Here is a 26687-nt window from a genome sequence, read left to right as displayed (position 1 = left end):
AGGCTGCCTCTCCTGCTGTTGCTACAGGCCCTGGGGAGCGGTGAAGCCGAGCGGAGCTCCAGGTCCGCACAGAGGCAATGTCCTGCCTGGCGTCGGTAATAGGACTCATGGGCTGGGTGTTCTGCTGTAATGTGACAGCAGAGAGGGCAAGATGCCACCAGGGCAGGTCAGCAGGGACAATTTGTCTAGTCCCCCCCACCCCCGAAACCTGGAGCCAGGCCTGCTCTGGGAAATATATAGAAACATGTCTGGCCCTGGCAAGAGAGGTTTGTATAGCACCCTGTGATCCGATGGGATGATAAGATGGCTCTATCCCCTCACCCCATCCCACCCCCCTCACCCCTAAAATGAGGCTCTGAACTGGATTGTTCCTGCAGCTAGAGTAAAATCGAAAATTCAGATTATTTCATTCAACGGCGCGGAATTTTCAACCCAATGGTTTAAAGATTCCCGAGTATGGTTTCCTCCGTTTTTAGTTTTGGAATCTGAACTCAAAGCATTCCAGACTTCTTTCCATTTTTGCAAGCGCTATTTGGAATGCGGGAATGATTCAAGAGGAAAAGCTGCCCCAGTTATAGAAGGTGGGAGAGAGGAAGAGAGGGCACAGGAAAATCAGGTTCCAGAAACAAACCAGTTGACTCTGAAATATGAAATGAAAGCATTTAAATACTTCAGAAGCCAACAATTTATTTCCCAAAGTGAGCAATGTTGCAAAAGACGGCCCTCCGTCTCAGTCAATTTTTATCTCCGGCCAGAGATCACTTTGGGGGCCTAACCCTGTATGTTGCGGGTGGGGTTTGGAGCAAGTGGGAGAAATCAGAGTCAAACGGTTCATGGTTCAAACAAGATCAAACAGAATGGCTGAAATGATTCCTGGACTTACCGCAACTGGAATCCGAGTATTCCGATTGAGTTTCCCCCATTTCCTCGCCGAAATTTGAGCCGGGGGTGTGAAGGCACAACTCAGAATGCTGGGGCGATTGTGAACTGCAAGAACTACACTTAGACGAATGCAGGTACAAGGGGGACTGGCCCTCACTGCTCCGAGGAGACCCATCCAGTGACCTAGACAGGAAATAACGGCATAAGTCACGTAATCAGAGTCTATAAGTAAGTTGCAATTTGTTCCAAGGGGCTAATGTGGGGAGGGAGAAATGGCTGTCACTATGGAGGGCAACCAGGATGATCAGGGGTCTGGACACAAAGCCCTATGAAGAGAGACTGAAAGAACTGGGCAGGTTTAGCCTGGAGAAGAGAAGATGGAGGGGAGACAGGATAGCCCTCTTCAAATACTTAAAAGGTGGTCACACAGAGGAGGGAAAGAATCTCTTCTTGATCCTCCCAGAGTGCAGGACATGGAATAACGGGCTCAAGTTAAAGGAAGCCAGATTCCAGCTGGACATGAGGAGAAACGTCCCGACGGTTAGAGCAGTACGACAATGGGATCAGTTGCCTGGTGAGGTTGTGGGCTCTCCCACACTAGAGGCCTTCAAGAGGCAGCTGGACAACCACCTGTCATGGATGCTTTAGGGTGGATTCCTGCATTGAGCAGGGGGTTGGACTCGATGGCCTCGTAGGCCCCTTCCAACTCTGCTATTCTATAATTCTATGATTTGGGGAGTGTATTTTCTCGTTTGCGTTATAAGTATTGCTGGACTCAACTTACAGAGCATATGGCTGGTGGCAGTGGGGGGGAAAGGAAATCTCAAGGCTTGTAGATCCCATTTTATTTAGGTGAATGTGGGGCAGGGCTAAATTAAGAAAAGTGGTGGATGGGAGGGTGGAGAAAGAGGGCTGAAGCTCTCCAGCCCTTCTGCTTCCAATTTCTGTCCAACTTGGTGAATCTTTAAACCAGCCTTCCCCAACCTGGTACTTCCAGATGTGTGGAATGGAAATCATAGAATAGAAGAGATGGAAGGGGCCTACAAGGCCATCGAGTCCAACTCCTGCTCAATGCAGGAATCCACCCTAAAGCATCCCTGACAGATGGTTGTCCAGCTGCCTCTTGAAGGCCTCTAGTGTGGGAGTGCCCACCACCTCCCTAGGTAACTGGTTCCATTGTCATACCGCTCTAACTGTCAGGAAGTTTTTCCTGATGTCCAGCTGGAATCTGGCTTCCTTTAACTTGAGCCCGTTATTCCGTGTCCTGCACTCTGGGAGGATCGAGAAGAGATCCCGGCCCTCCTCTGTGTGACCACCTTTTAAGTATATGAAGAGTGCTCTCATGTCTCCCCTCAATCTTCTCTTCTCCAGGCTAAACATGCCCAGCTGTTTCAGTCTCTCCTCATAGGGCTTTGTTTCCAGACCCCTGACCATCCTGGTTGCCCTCCTCTGAACACGCTCCAGCTTGTCTGCGTCCTTCTTGAATTGTGGAGCCTAGAACTGGACACAATACTCCAGGTGAGGCCTAACCAGGGCCGAAGAGAGAGGAACCAGTACCTCACGTGATTTGGAAGCTATACTTCTATTAATGCAGCCCAAAATTCAGCCCCTTTGCCTTTCTTGCAGCCCTATCGCACTGTTGGCCCATATTCAGCTTGCGATCTACAACAATTCCGAGCTCCTTCTCGTTTGCCGTATTGCTGAGCCAAGTATCCCCCATCTTGTAACTGTGCCTTTGGTTTCTATTTCCCAAATGTAGAAATTGGCATTTATCCCTCTTAAATCATAAAACCACCCGTGGCTTCCCCGCTTCCCTTTTACCTGTTAACAATGTTATTCAGCCTGCTTGCTTGCGGGATTGTCGAGTCTTCGCCACTGATGCTCATTTTGGTGGGCGACTGCACGTCCAGACTCTCAGGCTCTATGGACTGTTGGCAAGCCAAGGAGGGCACGTAGGACCGTGGGGAGAGTGTCCCCGGCTCGCTCTGCTCAGGGCCTTCCTGCTTGGCACTCTGGTTGAGCGAGTTGAGCACAATGAACTTGTACTTCTTCCAGTTGCAAGCTTTGGGGTCAGTAGGACTCTTGGCTGACAAAGAGCTGGAGCCCTGGCCGATGCAGGCGTTCTTGCTGCTGCTGGACTCGGTTGGCGAGTTGGGTTGGCAGTCCGATTTCTGGGGGCTCTGGGGGCTGATGAGGACCTTGCGGTTCATCGGCGCGTTGGACGGCTCGAAGTGCTGACCGATCCCATCTTCCGCGGAGGACCTCTCTTCTTCCTTGCCCGCTTTGTCGCAAGCGAAGTAGGCGTTGTTCCGGGCCAAGGGGGTGGCAGGCTTTGGGCCAGCGCCGGGGGCGTCGTAGCGCACGTCGCTTTTGACTTCTTCGGCAGCAGCTTCTTTTGGAGAGTAGACAGCAGCGTGGCAGGTGCTGGGCGAGACGTCAGAGACCGATCTGGCGTATTCTACGGTGCCGGTCCGGGAGCCGCCGCACGGTAGCCCTCGTTCTCTTGGGAAAGGGTTGCCTCTCAAACTGTCCGCCAGGGGCATCCTCACCTCCCGTAGCTCTTCATCGGAGAAGAGGTAGCTGTTGACAGGCATGGGGTTATATCCAGTGTAGGAGATGGGGGACCCAGACAGGCCACTGTACAAACCAGGGACAAAGGCTCTCCCATCACAGATTGGCCCGTTCCGAAGAGGCATACTATTGTCTGACATTTCCCTGGTCCTGTAAGCCATCATGTCTGGATGGCTCAGCATCCGGCTGGGCAAAAATTCTTCCCGGGAAGTCTTCAGACCAGACACCATCTCTGCTTCACTAAACAAGGCGAGGGAGGGGGAGGGGAGGAAAGAGAGAGCATTGCAGTGATTTATAGATCATGGCCTTGCGGTGGATCACAACACACCATTTTTCTCTTCCTGCTTTGCGGTAGTGGGAATGGCCAAGCTGCAGAAAATGGGAACGGACTAGGGTCGGCTGTGCCAAGGGACAGAAAAGGCCTTCCTTGAAGTTCACAAAAGGCACAAAACATTCTCCAGAAAAGCATAATGAGCAAAGGAGGCTCCAAGGACTGAATCAATGTAGGGTCCTTCGGGACAGACATTGACTTCCAAGCTTGGAAAACCCATCTTGAAATGTTTTACTTCACACTTTCCCTTACGAAGAACACAACATGAATCATAGAATTATAGAATAGCAGAGTTGGAAGGGGCCTACAAGGCCATCGAGTCCAACCCCCTGTTCAATGCAGGAATCCACCCTAAAGCATCCCTGACAGATGGCTGTCCAGCTTCCTCTTGAATGCCTCTAGTGTGGGAGAGCCCACAACCTCCCTAGGTAACTGATTCCATTGTCGTACTGCTCTAACAGTCAGGAAGTTTTTCCTGATGTCCATCTGAAATCTGGCTTCCTTTAACTTGAGCCCGTTATTCCGTGTCCTGCACTCTGGGAGGATCGAGAAGAGATCCTGGCCCTCCTCTGTGTGACAACCTTTTAAGTATTTGAAGAGTGCTATCATGTGTCCCCTCCATCTTCTCTTCTCCAGGATAAACCTGCCCAGTTCTTTCAGTCTCTCTTCATAGGGCTTTGTTTCCAGACCCCTGATCATTCTGGTTGCCCTCCTCTGAACACGCTCCAGCTTGTCTGCATCCTTCTTGAATTGTGGAGCCCAGAACTGGACGCAGTACTCCAGATGAGGCCTAACCAGTGCTGAATAGAGAGGATTCGGCCCTGGTTCGGCCCACATGTTTAGTGTTTTTATTAAAAAATACTCTAAGCCTAACCAACCACCCAGCAGCGCCCTGGTCCAGAAATCAGTCCCAACAGTACGGTTTTCTGCCACCTTCTCAGCTGCTACCAAAGTTAGTACTGGACCCCAGCAAGTTTGCCAAGGCAAGGAAATGCCCGACCCATTCTACAAATTCTCGTTCTACAAGCTTGGTACATAAGTCAGAAGGACGGCGTGTTGATCAGCCCTCTTTTTCGCTGCGATCCCTCAAGGAGACCTTCTGGGTCCCTTGTGTGTAACCTTTACCTGGGGATAAACTACGTTAGAAGTTTGTGGTGACAGGGAGATTTTAGACTGCCCCACTCCACTTCTACATTAAGCCCCGGCTTAGTTGCTCACCTGGAGTTGACAAGCCTTCGGCAGGTATCCACAACGTGTTCCATCTGCAGGTAAAGGGCAGTGGTCATGACGGCCATGATGTTGCTTTCCCGCAAGTTGAGGCGGGAGGTGTACATAAAGTCAAGGAGGATCCCGAACCCTTCAGGGTTGATCTCAGGATCCAAGTTGATGACATTCAAATTGCACTTTAGCTGATCAGTGAAAATGCCGTAGAAAAGGCCACTGGGGAGGAAGGGAAGGAAAGAAATGAGACCCAGAAACGTTTAGATTAAAATAGACAGTTGAGGGGATTGAGGTGGACTTGAAGATGGAGGATCCAAAATGGACCTCACTACACCTTTCATGGTATCTACTGCATTGGTAGAGTGGAACCTTTTGCAGTTACACACAATAGGATACTATACATAAGCAGTTGGGAGTGGGCTCCATTAAACTCAATAAGTCTTACTTTTAAGTAAACATGCAGAGAGTTATGCTGTCAGGAAGCTTATTTTCTCTCTTAAGACCCTAAACGTTACAACCCTAACCAACTCCCCACTTTGGGGACCAGCACAAACTGGGAATTGCAACTGGGCTCAAAGAGTACGAACAACAGTGAGAATTCAGATACCACAGTTCACCAGACGGAATCAGGGATTCTCCCATGAATCAAGGCCTTACGTTCAGAACCATCTGGGGTCCCCCCACCCACCCCCCAAATAGCTTCACGGATGCGACCCACCTCCCATCACACCAAGATGGGCACATAAGACTGCCCCATTCCAGCCACTCTACCGAGCCATTTGGTTATTTGTGGTTGAGGCAATCCTGATCCTCACCTGCAGGCCATCAGGACTGTTTTGTGGGCTCGGAACTGTTCCCGGTTGACGATGATCACAACATCCGTCAGGATGTCCCTGCTCCTAAGGCGATTGAGATTGAGGAGGACATCGCTGGCATGTCGAGTGAACTGGATGCAACTGTCTGCCGGGGAGGCCATCTTGGATCTGTCCTGAAGGCAAAGAGATGGCTGTGAGCACGGCAAAAGAAGTCTTAGCGACCGGTGGCTTGGTCAGGAACCCATGGTCAGGGAGAGCTCTTTTTTTAGTGGAGTGAACTGTTCCATAGGAGCACACCTTTGAGGCCCTGCTTTCCAACTGGACCGCACAGGACTCCAGATCATAGAATCATAGAATTGCAGAGTTGGAAGGAGCCTACAAGGCCATCGAGTCCAACCCCCTGCTCAATGCAGGAATCCACCCCAGAACATCCCTGACAGATGGCTGTCCAGCTGCCTCTTGAAGGAGCCCACAACCTCCCAAGGTAACTCGTTCCATTGTCGTACTGCTCTAACAGTCAGGAAATTTTCCCTGACGTCCATCTGGAATCTGGCTTCCTTTAACTTGAGCCCGTTATTCCGTGTCCTGCACTCTGGGAGGATCGAGAAGAGATCCTGGCCCTCCTCTGTGTGATAACCTTTTAAGTATTTGAAGAGTGCTCTCATGTCTCCCCTCCATCTTCTCTTCTCCAGGCTAAACATGCCCAGTTCTTTCAGTCTCTCTTCATAGGGCTTTGTTTCCAGACCCCTGATCATCCTGGTTGCCCTCCTCTGAACACGCTCCAGCTTGTCTGCGTCCGTCTTGAATTGTGGAGCCCAGAACTGGACGCAATACTGTAGATATGCCCAAAAGGCATCCTTTGAGTCCCTTCTCAAATTGTATTATTGATTTTATTCTTTTAACTATTTCCAATCTGCCTAGACTAAAAAACACTTCCAATTATTGGACGCATTGCTACACAGTGAGGATCTGCTGAGGTTCCCCCCAAGCATGCCAACAGTAATGCCAACTACCATCTGTCAGGGAAGCTTTAGGGTGGATTCCTGCATTGAGCAGGGGGTTGGACTCGATGGCCCTGTAGGCCCCTTCCAACTCTGCTATTCTATGATTCTATAAACACTCCATGGGAGCCCATGCAGCAGACATGTAGCAACTTACTCCCTGGCACCTGAAACCATAAAAGAAGGGGTATGTAGTTAAGACTGGTATTATCACCACACCAAAGCACAGCTTGGAAGCTCCCGGAGGGATCTGGAAACGGAACCTTTGGCTAGACTGAACTCCACCCTGATCCTGGGACACAATTCCATGTTTGAAAGATGTCCAATTAGCGTTTACTAGGAGCAGGGCTTTTTCAGTCATGGGGTCCTCTGCAGGCCAAAAGCAAGTGTCCTAGACATTTAAAAGAAACTAAACAAAAGATTGCCAAAGAGATCCCAAGTAGGAAAGGAGCCTTTGACACAAAAGGACTCAGTGACAGCATCTGTTAAAGTAGGGAGACCCTATGAAAAGGAGGACTGGGCTCCTGTATCTTTAACAGTCACATAGAAAAGGAAATTTCAGTCATTTGTATATATGGAGAACCGGGTGAAATTCCCTCTTCATCACAGGAGTTAAAGCTTCAGGAGCTATACTAGAGTGACCAGATTTAAAAGAGGGCAAGGCACCTGCAGCTTTAACTGTTGTGATGAAGAGGGAATTTCACCAGGTTCTCCATATATACAAATTACACCTGCTGAAATTCCCCTTTCAATACAACTGTTAAAGATACAGGAGCCCTGTCCTCCTTTTCATATGGTCACCCTAGTTAAAGGTTAAGTTGTAATAAATACATGAAGACTTTTTTTTTGTCAAGAGTCATGTTCCTAAACCCTGTTTCCAGCTCAGTCCAATGAAATATTTATTTTGGTACGTGCCTTAATGGAGCCAGGCATGAAATTATATGGACGTACCTCGTGCTTGAGTTCACAGTCCAAAAGTTTCTTTCAGACCTGCAAACACAAAAATAAAATAAAATTATATATTTCTTTTTTAAAAAAGAGAAAGACAAGAGCCATACAACAATGTACATTGATGGTGCTATATAAATAAATAAATAAATAATAATAACATCTTACATTCAGTTTTGGGAGATATGAAGTTGGGGTAAGTTTAAAAGTGCCCTGCTGTGATAATATCTGCTGGATAGGGTAGAACAATGTGAAAAAACAGCACGAGCAAAGCTGTTTAACACATGATCAGTAGAGATTTCTTCCTCATCCTTTCCCCAAGAGACAGGATCAAGAAGGAGTTTGTAACTGAAACCATCCCACCCTCCAGGCAGATTTATTTGCCTCTGCAAAACTCTCCCCTCCCCAAATCCATTCTAAATGGTACAAGCCACACAATTTGCATAATGAACTTCACTCTCAAGATCTGGGTATCCGGATCTCAGAATCTGAAGTCTGTTTGTTTTTAAGGGCAAGATACTCAACATTCTACAGCCTGGAAATTTGATTTCCTATGATCAAGGAAGGATAATCAAGGTCACACAGGAGCAAGACACCGATATGACCAGTTTGCCCAAGAACTTGGTTGAGCTTTGTCGAACACCATGGAGACAAGAGCCAAAGGGGGAATCCAGAGCATCACATCAGGTTATAGGGTTTAAACAAAAGAAATAAATCACAGCTCAATTTATTTTAAAAAACAACGGCAACCCTACCTCAGCACAAATCCTTTCTTTTGCCCGCATTGGCTTTCAAGATCTTAATATGACACCGCACTATTAAAAAAAATCAATCTCTGTTGTGTGGCTCTTGTGATCTAGCCCATAAAAATAACCCCAAACCCACAAGAGGAGACCGGGCGGGGTTGGGGGAGTTGACTTGTGATGGAGCGGTACGACAATGGAACCAGTCACCTAGGGAGGTTGTGGGCTCTCCCACGCTAGAGGCCTTCAAGAGGCAGATGGACAACCCTCTGTCAGGGATGCTTTAGGGTGGATTCCTGCATTGAGCAGGGGGTTGGACTTGATGGCCTTGTAGGCCCCTTCCAACTCTGCTATTCTATGATTCTATGGGGTATCTAATTGCCGACATATAAATGTGTGCTATTAAGATTCCATTGTAGAGGCGTGAAAGGCAGCCTAGAAAGGCCAAAACACTGCCAGGAATCTGGTCTAACTGCAGCATCAAACTTACAGGCTCAGAGACACCCATCTCTTTGATCTCCTGCATCTCCATCCGTGCTGCCCCACCCTTGAACCAGCAGTCTTGACTGGGAGGAGACACATGGGACTCCGATGGAAAGAGGATCATGGGTACCACATAGACGTCTTGGAGGAGAAGGCTATCAATGGCTATGAGCCCTGATAGTTATGTGCTACCTCCAGTATCCGAGGCAGGAAGCCTGTGTGCACCAGTTGCTGGGGAACATGGGTGGGAGGGTGCTATTGCACCCATGTCCTGCTTTGTGGATCCCTGGTTGACAGCTGTTTGGCCACTGGGTGACTACATGGACCCTCGGTCTGATCCAGCATCAGGGCTCTTCTGATGTTCTTCTGCTGCCTTGTGGGGAAGAGCAGAAACCCTTCCGATCTCAACGCTGCCCACCTTCATGGGCCACAACACGCTCCACCACCAACGTCTCCAGGGAGAGGAGGTGCTCCACCCACTCTGGCTCAAAGCTTACTTCTGCCTTGTAAAACGTGGCATCCAATCGAGAGAGAGGGAGATTGGGAAGGGAGGGGGGGAAGAGAAGAGACCGGGGGGGGGGATTCTTCCAGCACAGCAATTTTGCCGTCCTTCTGTCCCAGAGAAGTGTTGGACTCTCTGGGCATAGTTCACAGAAAGAGACTGGGCTACACTTTGTCCATCATCCACTTCCAGCTGAAACCCTACCCCCTTTTTTCCCCCCTGGAAGCAACATGGGAATCTGGAATATGTTGCTTCACACAGTTCTGGGCAGAAAGGGAGAGAGAGAGAGAGAGAGAGAGAGAGAGAGAGAGAGAGAGAGAGAGAGAGAGAAGCCCTCTGCTTGGAAACACCCGGGTCTTTTTACCATCCAAAGGATGTTCATGCTAGGACTGTTTTCTTTCTGTCCGCAAGAGGGAACTCCTGCATAACAAAACACCCATGTCCTATCTCTGCCTTTCTTCTTTATTTAAGGAATTTATATCACATGCCAATCTCGCAATCCTATGCCAGTTAACCAGACTTCAGTTGGCCCAATAAGATTTACGTTTTCAAGTTGCACAGATTTCAGGCAGAGCGGAAACCTACCAGCCACGCCTAAGCCGCCGTATATATTCTGACAGCAACGAATCAGTTCCAATAGAGAAATTTTAGCAATCTCCTAATAACCTGGGGCCAAGAGGGTAAAAATAACCATGCAATTTCTCATCATGAGTGAAGCCAGCAAGAGGTTTTGGAGACATCTTGGGTGCAGAAATCGAGTACAACCCCAACTTCTGCTAATGCAGTAAGTGGCCTTGGGTAAGTTGCTCTCAGCTGTAAAAACTATTTTGCTGGACTCAGTGGATTTGGGTCTGAGCGAACATTTTGTCTCCAAGAATCACCAGCCAAGATGCTGCTTGCAAGGCCCACAAGCGAAGCATGAATGCTACAACTTTCTCGTTCACTTTTGCTTCTCAGGGGTATATCGCCTCGGAGCATGGAAGCTTCCTTTAGCCGTCATGAGCAACTTCCACAAATAGCCTTGCTCTCAGTTTTCAGTCCTATGCTTGGAAGAGCAGTAGCCTTTTTCGATTTCATAGAATTTCAAATTATTCCCCCATTTGTAGTCATAGAATCATAGAATCGCGGAGTTGGAAGGGGCCTACAAGGCCATCAAGTCCAACCCCCTGCTCAATGCAGGAATCCACCCTAAAGCATTCCTGACACAATCTTCTCTTCTCCAGGCTAAATATGCCCAGTTCTTTCAGTCTCTCTTCATAGGGCTTTGTTTCCAGACCCCTGATCATCCTGGTTGCCCTCCTCTGAACACGCTCCAGCTTGTCTGCATCCTTCTTGAATTGTGGAGCCCAGAACTGGACAAAATACTCTAGATGAGGCCTAACCAGGGCGGACTAGAGAGGAACCAGTACCTCACTCGATTTGGAAGCTCTACTTCTATTAATGCAGCCCAAAATAGCATTTGCCTTTCTTGCAGCCATATCGCACTGTTGGCTCATATTCAGCTTGTGATCTACAACAATTCCAAGATCCTTCTCGTTTGTAGTACTGCTACAATAATCCCACATTCTTACCAAAACCCTGTAAAACACTAGACCGAGATGAGACCATGCTTTTCCCCCCATGGCCACAGCACTTCATCAAGAAACTGAAAGACTAGGAACTCCATCTCCAATCATGACGGCCAAACACTGGCACCAAGAAACATATACATGTGCACGCATGTCAGATTCCAGTTGGACATCAGGAAAAACTTCCTGACTGTTAGAGCAGTATGACAATGGAACCAGTTACCTAGGGAGGCCATGGGCTCTTCCATACTAGAGGCCTTCAAGAGGCAGCTGGACAGCCATCTGTCAGGGATGCTTTCGGGTGGATTCCTGCATTGAGCAGGGGGTTGGACTAGATGGCCTTAGAGGACCCTTCCAACTCTACTATTCTATGATTCTATGATTCCATACACAAAAAAACACACTATAGAATCACACACAAATAGGCCATGGAAGTTGTGTATTAATCAAGTCGGTAAAAATATGCCTTCAGATTCTTTATACCTAAGAACTCACATTCCACAGAACCTGCACAGCAAAACTATCTATTTATATATTTTTCTTACATGTCTGTACTGTCCAATAGCCGAAACCAAAACTATGGTGAGTTCTGCACAACCTGCCCATGAATCTTCGGCCATGACAAGGAAACCTTTGTGCTATCGATTGAATTCTCTGGGTGGCTCATAAACATAAAATCCAATAACCATAAAACAACAAATTGTAGCATAAAACTGTCACCAAACTAGCTTCACAGCATAACTCAAGATACAGAGTAGATATGCAGCGGATTAGAAGTTAAGCTCACAGGTTTTAGAAGGCCCAGGAGAGTGAAAGACCTTCACCCGGCATTGAAAGGAACGTAAACAAGTTGCCAGGTCATCCCACATAGCCAGGGTGCCAGCACTGAAAAGGCCACTCTCTGAGAAGACCCGAGAGGATTTTGTTACTCATTTTTCTAGTACCTGAGGTTTGCATGCCCTGCTCCAAATAACTGCGTTGTAGCCCCTTGGAAAGCATCAGTGAGAAGGAAAAGCAGGCTATAAAATTATTGAAAGCTTGGTTGCTTTTTTTTTTTAAAAAAAAGTTCATTCCTTATGCTCTGTGGTGGATTTAGAAACAAGACGCCATGGCTTAGGGCAGCCTTCCTCAACCTGGGGTGCTCCAGATGTGTTGGACTTCAACTCCCAGAATGCTCCAGCCAGCTAGCTGGAGCATTCTGGGAGGTGCAGTCCAACACATCTGGAACGCCCCAGGTTGAGGAAGGCTGGCTTAGGGCCTCATATTATGAGCCCCCCCCCCCCCAAATATGCTGGAGATAACTAAGATGCACTGAACCTGAAATCACTTTGATTTAAATACATTGGAAAGTCTGGTGTAACTTACAACAGAATTGCATTATGCAGAGGAAGCACAGCGATGCAGCATTTAGTGACGAAGGCAATAAGCGCAGACTAGAGCTACTTTAAAAGAAGTTTAAATCCACTTACTCCATTGGTGCTTTTATACACATCTTCAGGGATGGCTGAATAACGCTGTTTAGGTACAAGCACCCCATAACACTGCGTGGCGCCATTTTATTACCCTTTCCACTATAAGGTAATACACTTTTCCCTCTTTATTTATGGTATGGGGCCTCTGAACCTTGAGATGGTTTATGACCTCAGCACGTCTTAATCCGGCCCTGTTTATGCTCTGGAACTACCAGATTGTAAACCACTAATGGAGACAAAATTGTATTCCAGGGAATCTTCAGAAGGAACCACAACTTTCAGGATGTACACCTTGCCTGCCCCTACAGTCCCGCCCCGGCCCTGATGTGCAGCCACCTGAGCATCTGGAGGAGGGTTAGAATCATAGAATAGCAGAGTTGGAAGGGGCCTACAGGGCCATCAAGTCCAACCCCCTGCTCAATGCAGGAATCCACCCTAAAGCATCCCTGACAGATGGTTGTCCAGCTGCCTCTTGTGGGAGAGCCCACCACCTCCCTAGGTAACTGGTTCCATTGTTGTACTGCTCTAACAGTCAGGAAGTTTTTCCTGATGTCCAGCTGGAATCTGGCTTCCTTTAACTTGAGCCCGTTATTCCGTGTCCTGTACTCTGGGAGGATCGAGAAGAGATCCTGGCCCTCCTCTGTGTGACAACCTTTTAAGTATTTGAAGAGTGCTCTCATGTCTCCCCTCAATCTTCTCTTCTCCAGGCTAAACATGCCCAGTTCTTTCAGTCTCTCTTCAATAGTTGTTCTCAGTCATGCTCATTCCAGCTGGACATCAGGAAAAACTTCCTGACTGTTAGAGAAGTATGACAATGGAACCAGTTACCCAGGGAGGTTGTGGGCTCTCCCACACTGGAGGCCTTCAAGAGGCAGCTGGACAACCATCTGTCAGGGATGCTTTAGGGTGCACAGTGCACCCTTTGGACGTGCACCCAGAAGAAGCCCCACCGTGGTTCCGTGGCAGGTAAGAAGAGTCCTCGGAAGGTGAATGGTATGTATGTCACTGATATTCCTATATTGAGAGGTCATCAGCCATAGGGCTGTTGGGTTTTCCCCACTGCTAGAGAGAGGGCTTTTATCTGCCAGGTAAGCAGTCCCTCTTTGCTGTCCAAGATGAATGAGTTCAGTTTCATTTATAGAAACAGGAGTGGGGGGAAGGTTCATTGTGCTGAAGTTACTTTGCCAGGACAGATCAAAGGGTCCACCAGCTCATACCCTGCTCATGCCCTGTATTGTGGCTAATAAGTTACCACAAGTCTATGCCGACCATTCTGTTCCAGCGGATCCAATTTCCTGCCAAAGGAGACAAATGCTTCGAGGAAATGGAATAGAACAGAGGTTGGTTATCATCAGCCTCTACCCAGGAAAAGCCATGTGGCTTCCAATGAAGACACTGAAAGGAGAAGGCCCGGCTGAGGGAGGAACATCTTGCAGAGACTGAAACCTTGTGGAATTCCCCCCTCTTGCTCCCCCAATCCCTGCCGGCTCCAAAGTGTTCTAAAATATCACAGCTCGGCTCAGCGTTGGAGCGCGTTTCTCAAATTCATAATCTGCTTTTCCGTCCGGCAGACCCGCAAGGCAGTCGAGAAACGGAACCGCTCACCGCTTGACAGACCCATCACGGGTTCATCCCAGAAACTGACAGACGTCAGACTTGGCGGGCAAAAGGTCCTGGGTTCAATCCCCTGATATCTGCAGTTGAAAATGACCAAAGGTAGCAAGGTGGGGAAGATCTCAACCTGAAGCCTTGGAGAGTCCCTGCCCATCAATAGACCAGCCATTTCCCACCTGGCATGCTCCAGATGTGTTGGATGGGAATTATGGAAGTTGCCGTCCAACACGTCTGGAGGGCACCAGGTTGGGGATGGCTGCAATGGACATTACTGGACTAGGTAGACCAGTAGCTTCCTTTTAGCACATCCACTGGATTCATACATACTTTTAAAAAAAGAGTAAAGTCCATGGGAATTTTTTTTTAAAGTGTATTTATTTTAAGCATTTTTCGGCTGACTTTCCAGACAGATGCTACTGCCCCAGCATCAGACGAAGTATTACATCACCAAGAAGCATTCTCTCAGCTGCTACCTAAGTATCAAGTAGAAAGACCTTTCTTGATGTGTGCCTGCGTAGACAGGAGTGCTCCATGCAGACGTGAGCTGGAACGTTATGTTAAAAGGGGTCCGGCAAATCCAACCTCTGTGCCAATGGCTTAACCAAACCTTCTGTTTCTGTTGACACCATCAGTTGTCCTAGCAAGAAATTCAAGCCTGGCACCAGGATCTCACTTAAGGTCACACAGAGGGGGATCTCTTCTCAATCATCCCAGAGTGCAGGATGCAGAATAATGGGCTCAAGTTACAGGAAGCCAGATTCCGGCTGGACATCAGGAAAAACGTCCTGACTGTTAGAGCAGTACGACAACGGAACCAATGACCTAGGGAGGTCGTGGGTTCTCCCACACGAGAGGCCTTCAAGAGGCAGCTGGACAGCCACCTGTCAGGGATGCTTTAGGGTGGATTCCTGCATTGAGCAGGGGGTTGGACTCGATGGCCTTAGAGGCCCCTTCCAACTCTACCATTCTATGATTCTATGACTTTCAAAGCAATCCTGAAGGCTTTTTCACAGGCCAAACATCTCCCCTGGAATAGGAAAGAAGGAGGTGCCAGAACAGCCATCTGGAACCTGTTTCCCTCCTGATGTATTGGAAGACAACTCCCTGCATTCTTGACCATCGGCCGTGCTTGCTGCAGTTGATGGGAGTTGAAGTCCCAAACATCTGGCAGGCACCAGGTTGCGGGAAAGCCTGCTCTATACCACTAGAAAATCTCCCATCTCTCCGGGGGGGGGGGGCACAGAGAGTCAACATATCCTCTGCTAATAAGAGATGCTGCCAAATCCCATTTGTTGCTGGAAAGCGCCCCGTTTTTCCACGGCAAACAGACTTCACCTCCGATATGCAGAGGCAGGCCGTATGCAGGTTGACAACATCACCGTGGCATGGTTTCGCTAGAGGTCAGCTGCAAGCAGGTGGCTCTAGTCTGGAAACTAAATACACTAAACTGGAAATATATGGGTGCTATCGAGTTTGGGATCCAACGTGGACTGTTGACAAGGAAATTCAGTGTATATTCATATATTAAGAAATAACAACCAATACTAGCTTTCTGAATCAGAATCAGCAGAACGAAGTGGACATAGGGGCTTAAACTGCAGCCTTCCTCAACCTGGGGCGCTCCAGATGTGATGGACTGCATCTCCCAGAATGCCCCAGCCAGCTGGCTGGGGCATTCTGGGAGTTGTAGTCCAACACATCTGGAGCGCCCCAGGTTGAGGAAGGCTGGCTTAAAGGAAGCAGGAAAATGCATAATGTCCTCTGCATTATGTGGGATTGATCTGTTCGTTGCCACCAACTCCATTCCAGTGTTATTCAATTCAGGCTGCGGAGTGGACTGACGGACCATTATGATCTATAGAGCCATTGTCTGCCCCTTGCTCTGGTTTGCTCCACTTGTTCTAGCACCAGCCTCACTATTCTCTGCTCCAGACGTGCGCAGCATCCTAAGGAAAGAAAGCAACTGGAACAGAGTGCGACAGAGCAGCTGCTTCGCATGCAGAAGGCCGTCGGTTCGATCCCCGGCTTCTCCAGGTAGGGTGTGGAAAGACTCCTGCCTGAAAGAGCCACGGCTGCCAGTCAGTGTTCCCAATACTGAGCTAGATGGACCAATGGTCGAGCTCAGTATAAGATGGTGCCCGATGTCTCTATGAGGCAGCTAAAGCCACAGAGAAAGGGGCGAAGTCGGAAGCACATGGCGGAATTGCTCCTGTGCCCAGATGTACTGGCAGAGAGGGTCACGTCATGGAACCAGAGCAGGGGCTGGGCCACCCATACCTCCAGCCTGCTCTTAGAAACAGGGAAATTCAAGTCAGGAAAGAGTGCCAGTTGAGCCAAGAGGCCGTCCTTCTTGGCAGAAGATAGGAGTGAATTAACTGCCCCTTACGCTGAATGCACCGCTCCAGCCTGCTGCCCTCCAGATGTCTTCAACTGCGACTCCCATAAGTCCCTGCCAGCGTTGTTATGGTCCGACACATTTGGAGGACATCATAGAATCATAGAATAGCAGAGTTGGAAGGGGCCTACAAGGCCATCGAGCCCAACCCCCTGCTCATTGCAGGAATCCACCTTAAAGCATCCCTTACAGATGGTTGTCCAGCCTGCTCTTGAAGGCCTCTAGTGTGGGAGAGCCCACAACCTCCCTAGGTAACTTATTCCATTGTCGTACTGCTCTAACAGTCAGGAAGTTTTTCCTGATGTCCAGCTGGAATCCGGCTTCCTTTAATTTGAGCCCGTTATTCCGCGTCCTGCACTCTGGGAGGATCAAGAAGAGATCTTGGCCCTCCTCTGTGTGACCACCTTTCAAGTAGTTGAAGAGTGCTCTCATGTCTCCCCTCAATCTTCTCTTCTCCAGGCTAAACCTGCCCAGTTCTTTCAGTCTCTCTTCATAGGGCTTTGTTTCCAGACCCCTGATCATCCTGGTTGCCCTCCTCTGAACACAGTCCCTCAGTTTGAGGAAGGCTGGTCCACCCCACCCAGCACCTCTATGGGGCAGGGGGAGGCTAACCATGACCAGTTTTGGAAGTTTCATCACATCTCCCCATAAAAGGAACGGCTGTGGTTACTGCTGCTTCCAAAGGACTAGAAGGACTCTTTTCAACCTACCCAGGCCTGCATGGATAAGTCGTCAATCGGCTTTTCCTTTGCAATCAGATCAGGGCCCTCCATTGCTTTACACCCCAGGAACGCCATTAGCCGGCTCTCCTGGCTGATTAAAGAACAGGTCGATAGCTAAAGGGTGTCCAGGAAGCATACACCTAAAGATCTGGTGTGGGGATGAAACGGAGAGCCATTCGGTGGCCAGCTTCAGCCATGTTAAACTTAAGGAAGAGTCGAGAGCCACCAGTCAAATGACAGATGTTCCACAAAGTCCCTCCTCAGCCACGTCTGAAGTTTTACTGAAGATCCACCAGGGGGTGGGGGTGGTCCTCCAGCTGGTGTTCAGCTAGGTATGGAAGCTCAGCACATGCGCCCACACTTTAGGGTGGGGATGTTCTAACAGACAGGTTCAGTTTTGACTGGCCCTTGGCTGGTCTCAGGGTCAGCTACTATTACTCTGCCTCCCTTGCCACCTGCCAAATGGGAACCCTGCAGAGAACCTCCGCAGACGTGGCACAAAGCAGATGACATTAGCCGTATAATTTCCTTAGAGATCAAAAGATCCCGCAAGTAATTTAGGGCGCCCTGGCGTTCTCTGTACTGCTTCGCTCTTGTTTCGTGGGTTAACTCCGCCCCATCCCACTCCACCTGCCTCCCTGTGGAATTCCAAATATTTCTAAAATTAAGTTTTGGGAATCGGTGTGTGCGGTTTGCTACACTTCAGACGACACCTCCCTCCCCCCTGCTGACAGGTTACCATGTGCTCAACCACATCTGCGCATGACGCGGCCATGCCAAAAGGGAGCGGCAACGCAATTCCTTTCTGAGCTCCCAATGGTGCACATCAGTGAAGAAAAGCCATGGACTGAAAACTGCAGAGAACGGGGCAAGGCCAGAGGACTAAACGACACACGGAAGGAAGCCCAGTATGGGAGAATGGCGGTTGGCGAGCGCATCCACGCTACTGCGCAATGCTGTCTGGTAATTTGGAACCTCAAACCTTGGGACAAAATTCAGAAAGAGAATTTCATAAGCAACCCTCCAGGCCCTTCGCTTAAAACAGTAGCACAGCTGCTGAGGATATTAGCTTTGGAAGGAGGGCATTTGCGACTCCTGTCACTAGCCAGGCAAATCCCCCTCTTGGGACTATCCAGCCAAACTAAGATGTAAAAACCCTGGAGTAAATCGGAAATTCAGAAGTTAGTCATCCAAGTGGGCAGGGGAATTTTCTCTTGAAGAGCCAGGAACGATTTTTGAGCTGACGGCAACAAACAAAGAAACAAAATAACCAAGAATGCTCAAGACGTTTACGAGATTCATCTTTATGCCCCCACATATCAAAAAAAGAAATAAATAAATCAGAATTGAGGGATGAGTTAAGGAAACTTGCATTGAACATACATTTGAGGGAACGGCGTAAACGTTTGAGGTACACAGAGTTTTCTCAAACCTAGCACTCAACAAAAAAATCACCATCAGGTTCTGAAGTAAAAACACGTCCCTGTGGCCCTAACCACTTCCTCAAAAGCCATTTCACCCTTCCCCAGCAAACCACAAGTGATACTGACCCAAAAAACAAAGTGAAAGTTTGCGGGAGGTAAATGCAGAGAAGATCACGCTGCTGACACACCACAGGCCGCTGTACAAACACACACACCCCCATTGCAAGATCGTGCCTTGCTAACGGATCTCCCTTTGCAACAAGCTAATGCCAGTTTGGCTCGATCCTGAATTGGCTGACCATTTACCAGACGGAAGAACTGCAAAATGCCTTCTAACTGGTAATGCTTGGAGCCCTCCGTCTGGAAGCACCCAAATTTTCCAAGAGTGCTGCACCGACTCATAACACTGGTCCAAACATGGCCCGGCATATATTACGCACTTGGGACGCACATTCATTTCAATGGGAGGGTTAAACAAGTGCTTACATCATTCCCACTGAAAACCATCGGACTTAAGTGGGCTTTCACGTTGGCACAATTGTGCCCCTTGGATCACTTTTTCCTGAACGACTAAGAAACCTTCGAAGCGCCCTGCCAACTTTGCAGTTCTCAGCGTCTGATTTCTGGATTAAAATTTCAAAACTAGAAGACAACTACTATCTATCTTACCTCTTTATGCTTTCAGATCTCGAACTTTCCTAGAACTAAAGCCAAGCAGTGGCACCCTTTAGCTGCGTTGCCGTAAAACCGGGCACCATCCGCCCAGAGGTTTTCTTGCGCAACTCCTACTAATTTTAATGGGACTTGCGCAAGAAAACGTGGGAGTGAAAGGTGTACCAATTCTTTCCTCTCCTTTGAATTATTGCAGCCAAGCTTGGAGAACACAATTTAATTAATTTCCATTTTTTTTTTTTGGTACGTTTTCTTTTGTTACACACGTTCTAGGATTTCCCATCATTTGACATAGCTTCTCCTTGGACAAATGTTTCCAGCTGAAACTCCTAAATTATAACAGGTGGACATTCCACAGCCAATAAGCATCAAGAAACACAATACCAAAGAGTTAAGGCATATTTCCTCCTGCAGTCTGACAACTCACTAGTCTGGGACATTGACTTCCGAGGAAGCTTGCAAATCAATGCCTCCCCCCCCCCACCCCCAGGAAGTCTGTGCATTTCCTCATAGGAAAAAAAAAGTTGTGAATGACTTCTAACTGAGACTAGTTACCACTTGTCTGCCAGGTGGTTATTGACTATTTAAATTGGTGATATTTACTTTGCACACAAGGAATGGTGGACATTAAAACACACACACACACACACACACACACATTAGATTGTAAGCCTATGCGGCAGGGTATTGCTATTTACTGTTTTACTCTGTACAGCACCATGTACATTGATGGTACTATATAAATAAATAATAATAAAAATAATAATAATAATCCCTTTTTCGAATGTATTGCCTGAAAGTATTCTGAAGTTAGTGTCCTGCTGCAAATAATAATAATAATAATAATAATAATAATAATAATAATAATGGCGGCCCCTGGGGTATACTTAAAAAGGCAAGCCACATTTTGTCCTCATCCTTTTAAAGCTTTCATTACAACATCATGAAAGGTAGTTTAACAATTTAAAAACCTCAGAACAACGCTGGTGATGCATTTTGATTTGATGGGAAAATTAAGCAGCTGATATGCTTTGAAAAGCACAAGTCTTGCAATGAATGGAAAACACTCTCCAACTCCCCATATAGAAATCCTGCAGGATCCCAGGTTTTTATTTTTTTAGACTCCCTTTCCTAACCTATAAGCAACCTTCCCTAACCCGGTGCCCTCCAAATGTGTTGGACTACAACACCCATCATTCCCAGGCAGCATGGTGATGAAAATTGGCTGGGAAAGGCTAGTAAAATACACTTTTAAACAAGGAGTAGCATTCCTTAAAAGACAATGTCACTTTAGAAACTGCGGGCGACCCGTGTACTCCTCGGATTGTATCCAAAGATAGTCTTTATATTGTATTTTATATTATGCTTTTATACCGTATATGAATTGTTTCTATGGTTTTAATTTTTGTAAACCGCCCAGTGAGCTTCAGCTATTGGGTGGTATAAAAATGCAATGCAATCAATCAATCTAACTGACACCCCCCCTTCCTTTCAACTCTAAGCAGGACCAATATTGGATAGGCACAGGACAGCTTTCAGCAAGTTCCTCTCAAGCCTCAGTTTCCCCATTTGTAAAATGGACCTTGGTGTTCTTTAGGGGGCAGACAAGATTAAAACCTGGAGGCATTCTGCCCGTCCAGAAGTAGTGTGCAAATGGTTTGTTTATTTATTTAATTATTTATTTATTTAAAAGAAGCCGCAGCAGCTCTATCACTACAAGGGCAGATTCAGCAGCGCTCCTTCAAAGATGCGTTTCATTCATTCATTCATTCATTCATTAAGAAAGGAAACTTCTTCTTCCACAGCACTCCCCCCTTTCCCAGCATATCAAGGTTATTTCATAATACTGAAGGGTGGTGCTGGGGGGGGGGGGGCGGCGGCGGGTGAGACGACCTGGCAACCGGGGGGGGGGGGGAACACACACACACGAAAATGAAAGGGGGGGCTGAGATCCAGCGCTGTTATTCCACAATTAACCACCAGAGGTCAATATTGACCCACACACAACGTTAGTGGTTTAAGTTTCCATAACAAAGTCTCCCCCCTCCCCCCCCACAATTCGGAGCAGGAGGGGGGAGGAGGAGAAGACGCATCTAAGCACCCTCTGTCATGTAAACGCATTAATATCGGGAGTGGGGGGGATCTTGAGGGTGTTTTTTTTTTGGTTTTTTTTTTAAAGAGGTCAGATGCCTCGCACTTTTCTTTCCGCTTTAATGACTCCATCCCAAAACAAGTTTAATGCTTTTTGGCGTCCTCCCCACATTCCCCTCCTGATCCATCCTTAATTGACAAGAGTGCCTCCCCCCCCCCCACCATCTCTCTCTCTCTCTCTCTCTTTAAAAAAGAAACTCTTTAAGGAACGGACCCGCGAGGGCCGGAACAGCCTCCACTCCGGGACTTGGCTTCGGTTGGACTTTCTCCGCCGTGCCTTACGCAAACAAACTTCCAGCCTGCTCTCCCGGCTCCCTCTGCCTTCTAAATAATGCGGGGGTGGGGGTGGGGGTGGGGGGTGGCGCGCGGAGGAGGCCCCGGAATATGCAAGCACAGCCTTGAACCCGAGCCTTTGGCTCACGAGAGGAAGGATTTCTAGGACCCTTGACAGGGGATCCCCCTCGCTTGCCTCCACCCAGATCTTGGATCTGTCACTTTCTCTCTCTCTCTCTCTCTCTCTCTCTCTCTCTCTCTCTCTCTCTCTCTCTCTTTCTGCAGAGAGAAAAGAGGTCAGTTTACAGAGGGGAAAACATCTACCTCCCTTTGCCAGTCTCATTCCTCTTTGTCCCCTTCCAGGAACAGGCGGCCAAGCTGCTTTCGAAAAAAATCCCCGTCTTTGAAAGAGACCGCCGGGACCCTTCTGGGAAAGCGAGGCCAGAAGCACAACAGCAACTCCGCTCCGCTCCATGCGGGGTAGTTACCCCGCTTCGAACCCTCCTCCTCCTCCTCCTCCACACACTCCCGTTTTAGGGCATCATATCCAAGCAAGTGGAATGGTAATCCAGGCCACCGGTCACGGACTTCGCGACTCCGTCCTTAAGTTTACTCCGGAATAAGGTCTGCCCCGGGGGACGCAGAGATAGCCTTAAGACAACCACTTAACAAAAACGCGCCTGTCTCTGTACTCAGTCTGACACCGCGGTTCATAACCCCAATTTTGATTATCTATTTGTTTAAAGCCGGGGTAACCCCCCCCCCATACTTTCAAATCTCCCCCGTGGCTACCTAACCTACACACACATCCACACATCACCATATTTTTAGAGCTATTCAGATTTTACAAGCCAGACTTCTGTCCTTAAATAGGCTCATCATTTTTTTTAATTTTTTTTTAAATGGCTGTTTCTTGAATACAAACCAGCCATATTTGGGGAGGGTGGGGGGGAGGCGGAGAAGAGGAAAAACTGGGGTGCATATTCCTTTAGCAGCCGCCGCCTCCAGCACCCAGACTCTGTTTTCCATCAACAGCTTCTGTTCGCAGCTCGGCAGGCGTCCCCCGCGCGCGTCTGCAGCGTCTTCCATGAGATCCGAGTCGGGTCTCTCGCCGAGCCCATGCTGCGGATTAGAAGCTCCTCGGGGCAGGGACCGTTATATTATTCTCTACGGAAACTCTAATCCCGCCCCCACCTAGGTATATCGGGTACATCTCGAGATTATACTGGGGGAGGCAGATTATTATTATTTTATTATTGTTGTTATCATCGAAATTACCTGCCATAATAATACTAATACTAATAATCCCTAGAGAATGATCGCGGCTTTATCAAGTCCCCCGTCGCCAAAATAAGTATGTGGCCGTCCCAAACGTCTCGAATTCTTTCTCCCACCCCCCAACTATACATCCCTCTCCCCCCTCCCCCCCCAAAAAAACTCGGGCATCCATTTCTTGACCTCCTCCACTTTAAAAAAAAGGTAGACACCCACCCACCCACCGTTCGCAAACACGCCAGCATCTTTCTGCCCCTCGAAAATCCCAGACGATTTACGACCCCCCCCCCCCCAATAAAATCCGTGGATTCTGTCTCCCCCGAGAAAGTGGGCGGGCGGGCGTGTGCGTGTGCGCATCCCTGCGCCTGAATGAGTTTTTCTGCCCCGTCATGCTTTGACGCGAGGGCGCATCTTGCGCGCCCGGCTCGGGCCACCCATCCTCAGGCTTGCCGCGTGGGGCGCATTTGGCCCCCGCCCGCCCGCCCGCCTTGCCCGCCGCCTCCTCTCTGCCGGCGGATCCGTGCGCAGCGGTTGGGTGGCTGCCCGGACCCCGCCGATGACAGCCGCCGCAGGAAGACCAGACCAGCCATTGGGAACCCGCCTGAAGTCACGCAGCGACACTCACACGCGTGTGCCGGCCACCCCAGCGTGAAAAGCCGCTATCCGCCAGACACACACACACCCTCGAACACCAGCCAGGCACCATCTACACGGCTGCTTTAAAGCGGTTTATAACAGTAGCGACAACTGTTGGGGCCCAAGACACGCTCCACATCCAGTTTCCAAAGTGCTCCAGTTCTGCCTGCCTGCTTATTGGGGGGGGGGGGGCAGCGATCTCAAGCTCATCATCCTGCACCCATTTCCTCGGGAGAAGTCCCCCCCCCCGCCTCCCCGACCATGGAAGGACGCACTACCGAGCCTTTGACTCAAGAGGACGCTCCCCTCCCCCAGCGCAGTGGGCTTACTCCCGAGGAAGCACGCCCGGCCCCGAGAAGGGTTTTGGGGCCTGGGTCGACTTACTCGCGAGCAAGCCCCGCTGGCACCCGGCGGGTTGCGGGGTTGTTTGCTCGCTCAAAGGAGGAGGAGGAGAAGGCAGAAAAAAACCCTCCTCCCACCGGCCGCCGCCGCTGGTCTTCGTAGCTGCCCGGGCGAATGCCGGCCGGGACAGAGAAGCCGAGGCGCGTCGACGCGAAAGCAAAGCCCGGCGGGGAGGCGGCGAAACCGGGGAGGAGAGGGGATCCAGTTTGGCCACGCGATCTTATTCAATTGTTGGTTTAAATGGGGAGGAGGGGGGAGAGGACGCGGGGAGAGGGCCGCTCTCACCGCTACCACCCCCCTTTAAGACCGTTCAGCGACCCTCGTGGGACAAGCAGCACCCCGGCCGTCGCCTCCACGCACAGGGCAGGCAAGGCGCTCCCGGGGCAGGGAGAACCCCCCCTTCCGCTCCCCACGCACGGATGCGCAGCGGCCCCGGCTCTGGGCTGCCGCCTCTGCCCGCGATCCTCGCTTTCAAACGCCGGATCTCTCGCTCCTCTCCCCCAAACAACCCCCCCTCCCCCAGAGAAGACCCCACGAGACGGACACTCCGGGCATTCCAAGAGCAAAGCCGCTCAAGGGAGCCCAGCCGCCCGGGACGCAGAGCCCTTCGCCTCCGGCCCGCGGCACGGCCGTGGAACGGAGCCGCTTTTGCACCGAAAGGACCGGCCGTGACATCGCTCGCGCGAGCGGCCGAGGGACGGGAGACCCATCCCTCCCTCCCTCCCTCTTTCCCTCCCTCGCTCCCCCCGTCCGTCCGCGCCATGCCCCCCGCCCCGCATCGGAAGCAGCAGAAACTGACAAGCGCAGGCATTTCTCCCCGCGCTCTTTCCGCGGTGGGAGAGGGGGTTCCCTCGGCCCCCACCCGCCCCGCCGCTTCCCTTCCACCTTCCACCTGCCACGCTGGGGGACGGGGACGAGGGAGACGCGCACAGCCGCGCTCTGCACAGGCGCCGGGGCCAAAAAGAGAGCGAGAGGGGTGGGGGGGGGAGGAAAGGGAGCGAGGTCAGCCTCCCAAACAAAACGGCACCAATGAAAGCCATCCTCCTAACAGCGCCGCGCGAAGAAGGGCCGCTCGCAAAAACACATCAAAAAGGGGATAAAATGAAAAAATCAAGGCAAAGCCGCCGCGCAGCCCGAGAAGCGCCGCCGCCGCCGCCGTGACATTATTCTCATCCGTATTATTATTATTATTCGTATTATTATTATTATCCGCCTGCTCCTCCTCCTCCTCCTCCTCCTCCTCCTCCCAAGAGCGGCGGCAGCAGCCTCGGCAGCAGCAGCAGCAACAGTAGCATTGCAAAGGAGCGAGAGCAAATCACCTGGTCTCCGCGCTTTCCTAGAAAATCCTTGCATCACCACTTCTAAGAACCCCAGTTCTAAGAATCAACACAGCTCAATTCTCGGAATTTGAGCTGCCGGTTCTACCATCGCCACGAGCCCGGGGAGGATCCGCCGAGCTCTCAGCCGCCCCGGCGGCCCGCAGACCCCCGACAGCGCGCCCGGAGGGCCGGGGAGGCTCGCTTAGGGTCTCCCAGGGGGGTCCCCGGGGGCGACTCCCGGACAAAACCGGGGGTCGGCCGGGCAGGGCCAGGGGCGCGTGGCTCGGGCACCCCCGCCGCCGGTGGTACGTTCCGCTCTCCCGGAGTCACGTGGGGCCTTGCCTTCTGTGACGTCAGGGCTCGGCCTTAATACAATGTTGCAGAGTTCTGCCTCCTCCCCTCCCCTCCCCTCCCCCCCCGCCCGGAATTCTGAGAACTAATTTGCTATTCGGTGACATAAGAGAAATCCGGAGCGAATTCCATTTCGCTGCTTCGGGTGTCTCTCTCTCTCCCCCCCTCCCCAGCCCTCCACCTTCAAAGCCTCTTTTTTTTTTAATGCCCCCCTCCCCTCCCCTGGGAAAAGGGCCCTTGCAAAAGCAGCCTCTGGTCTTGACATCCCGAACAGAGAGAGAGAGAGAAAAACAGAGCGAAAGGGAGAAATAAATGCATGTCGGTTTCGATTCAGGGGCGCGCGGGGGTTTGATGGGAGCCGATTCGATTTCAAACAAACCAAACAGCGACCGACGGAGAAGAGAAGAGGACTTTGGGGGGGGGGGGAGGAGGAGGAGGGGGGGGGTGAAGAGAAATCCTCATTACGCTGCAGGGAAAAGGAAAAAAAACAGGAGAAGGTTCTCATTTTTTTAAAAAAAAAAACCTCGAAGAAGGAACAACAGACCTTCAGTTCTCAAACTGCGAGCAAGAAAGGAGAAGCCGGGGCAGAAAAAGAGACGTTAATTTTTCTTTGCTTGGGACTTTATTATTGGACTTTATTATTATTTCTTTATTGGAACGTTCCTTTGAAAAGAGGGATCTGGAGTTCGGTGGGATTTTTTAAAAACTTTTTCTCCCTTTGCGCTCTCTTTAAATACCCCCCCTTTGGGCTCCTGTGATTTCAGAGGAGGGGGGGAAAGGGGATTTGCTCTTGATGCAACAAGGTCGTGGTGTGTTTTTCTTATGCGTTTTAGATCTATTTTTAAAATGTGTTCCCCCCCCCTCCCAAGGTTGTTGGATGTATTTTTTGGGCAGGTTTTTGTTTCTTTTACAAGTG

The 26687-nt window shown here is 49.8% G+C and overlaps 1 protein-coding gene across 3 annotated transcripts in view; it reads right to left on the bottom strand.

The window, feature by feature from the left end:
- The window catches only part of BCL6 (BCL6 transcription repressor), a 36097-nt gene extending 10582 nt beyond the window's left edge, over positions 1–25515 (bottom strand). The window contains exons 1-6 of one of the 3 annotated variants that reach the window (XM_063131777.1): positions 25421–25515; positions 7773–7811; positions 5821–5993; positions 5003–5224; positions 2704–3693; positions 884–1065 (exon numbers count right to left, since the gene is read on the bottom strand). In XM_063131777.1, coding sequence (XP_062987847.1) covers positions 884–1065; positions 2704–3693; positions 5003–5224; positions 5821–5981 — 1555 coding nt within the window. In that variant the 5' untranslated portion in view covers positions 5982–5993; positions 7773–7811; positions 25421–25515. Of the gene's footprint in view, positions 1–883; positions 1066–2703; positions 3694–5002; positions 5225–5820; positions 5994–7772; positions 7812–9002; positions 9098–25420 lie in introns of those variants that run through there. The other 2 variants (XM_063131775.1, XM_063131776.1) reach the window with 2 other exon arrangements.
- Between the last annotated feature and the right edge of the window lie 1172 nt (positions 25516–26687).

The sequence above is a fragment of the Elgaria multicarinata genome, chromosome 8 (assembly GCF_023053635.1).
Source record: "Elgaria multicarinata webbii isolate HBS135686 ecotype San Diego chromosome 8, rElgMul1.1.pri, whole genome shotgun sequence".
NCBI lineage: Eukaryota > Metazoa > Chordata > Lepidosauria > Squamata > Anguidae > Elgaria > Elgaria multicarinata.
The sequence above is the reverse complement of the archived record's forward strand: the minus strand, read 5'-3'. Positions and strand labels throughout refer to the sequence as shown.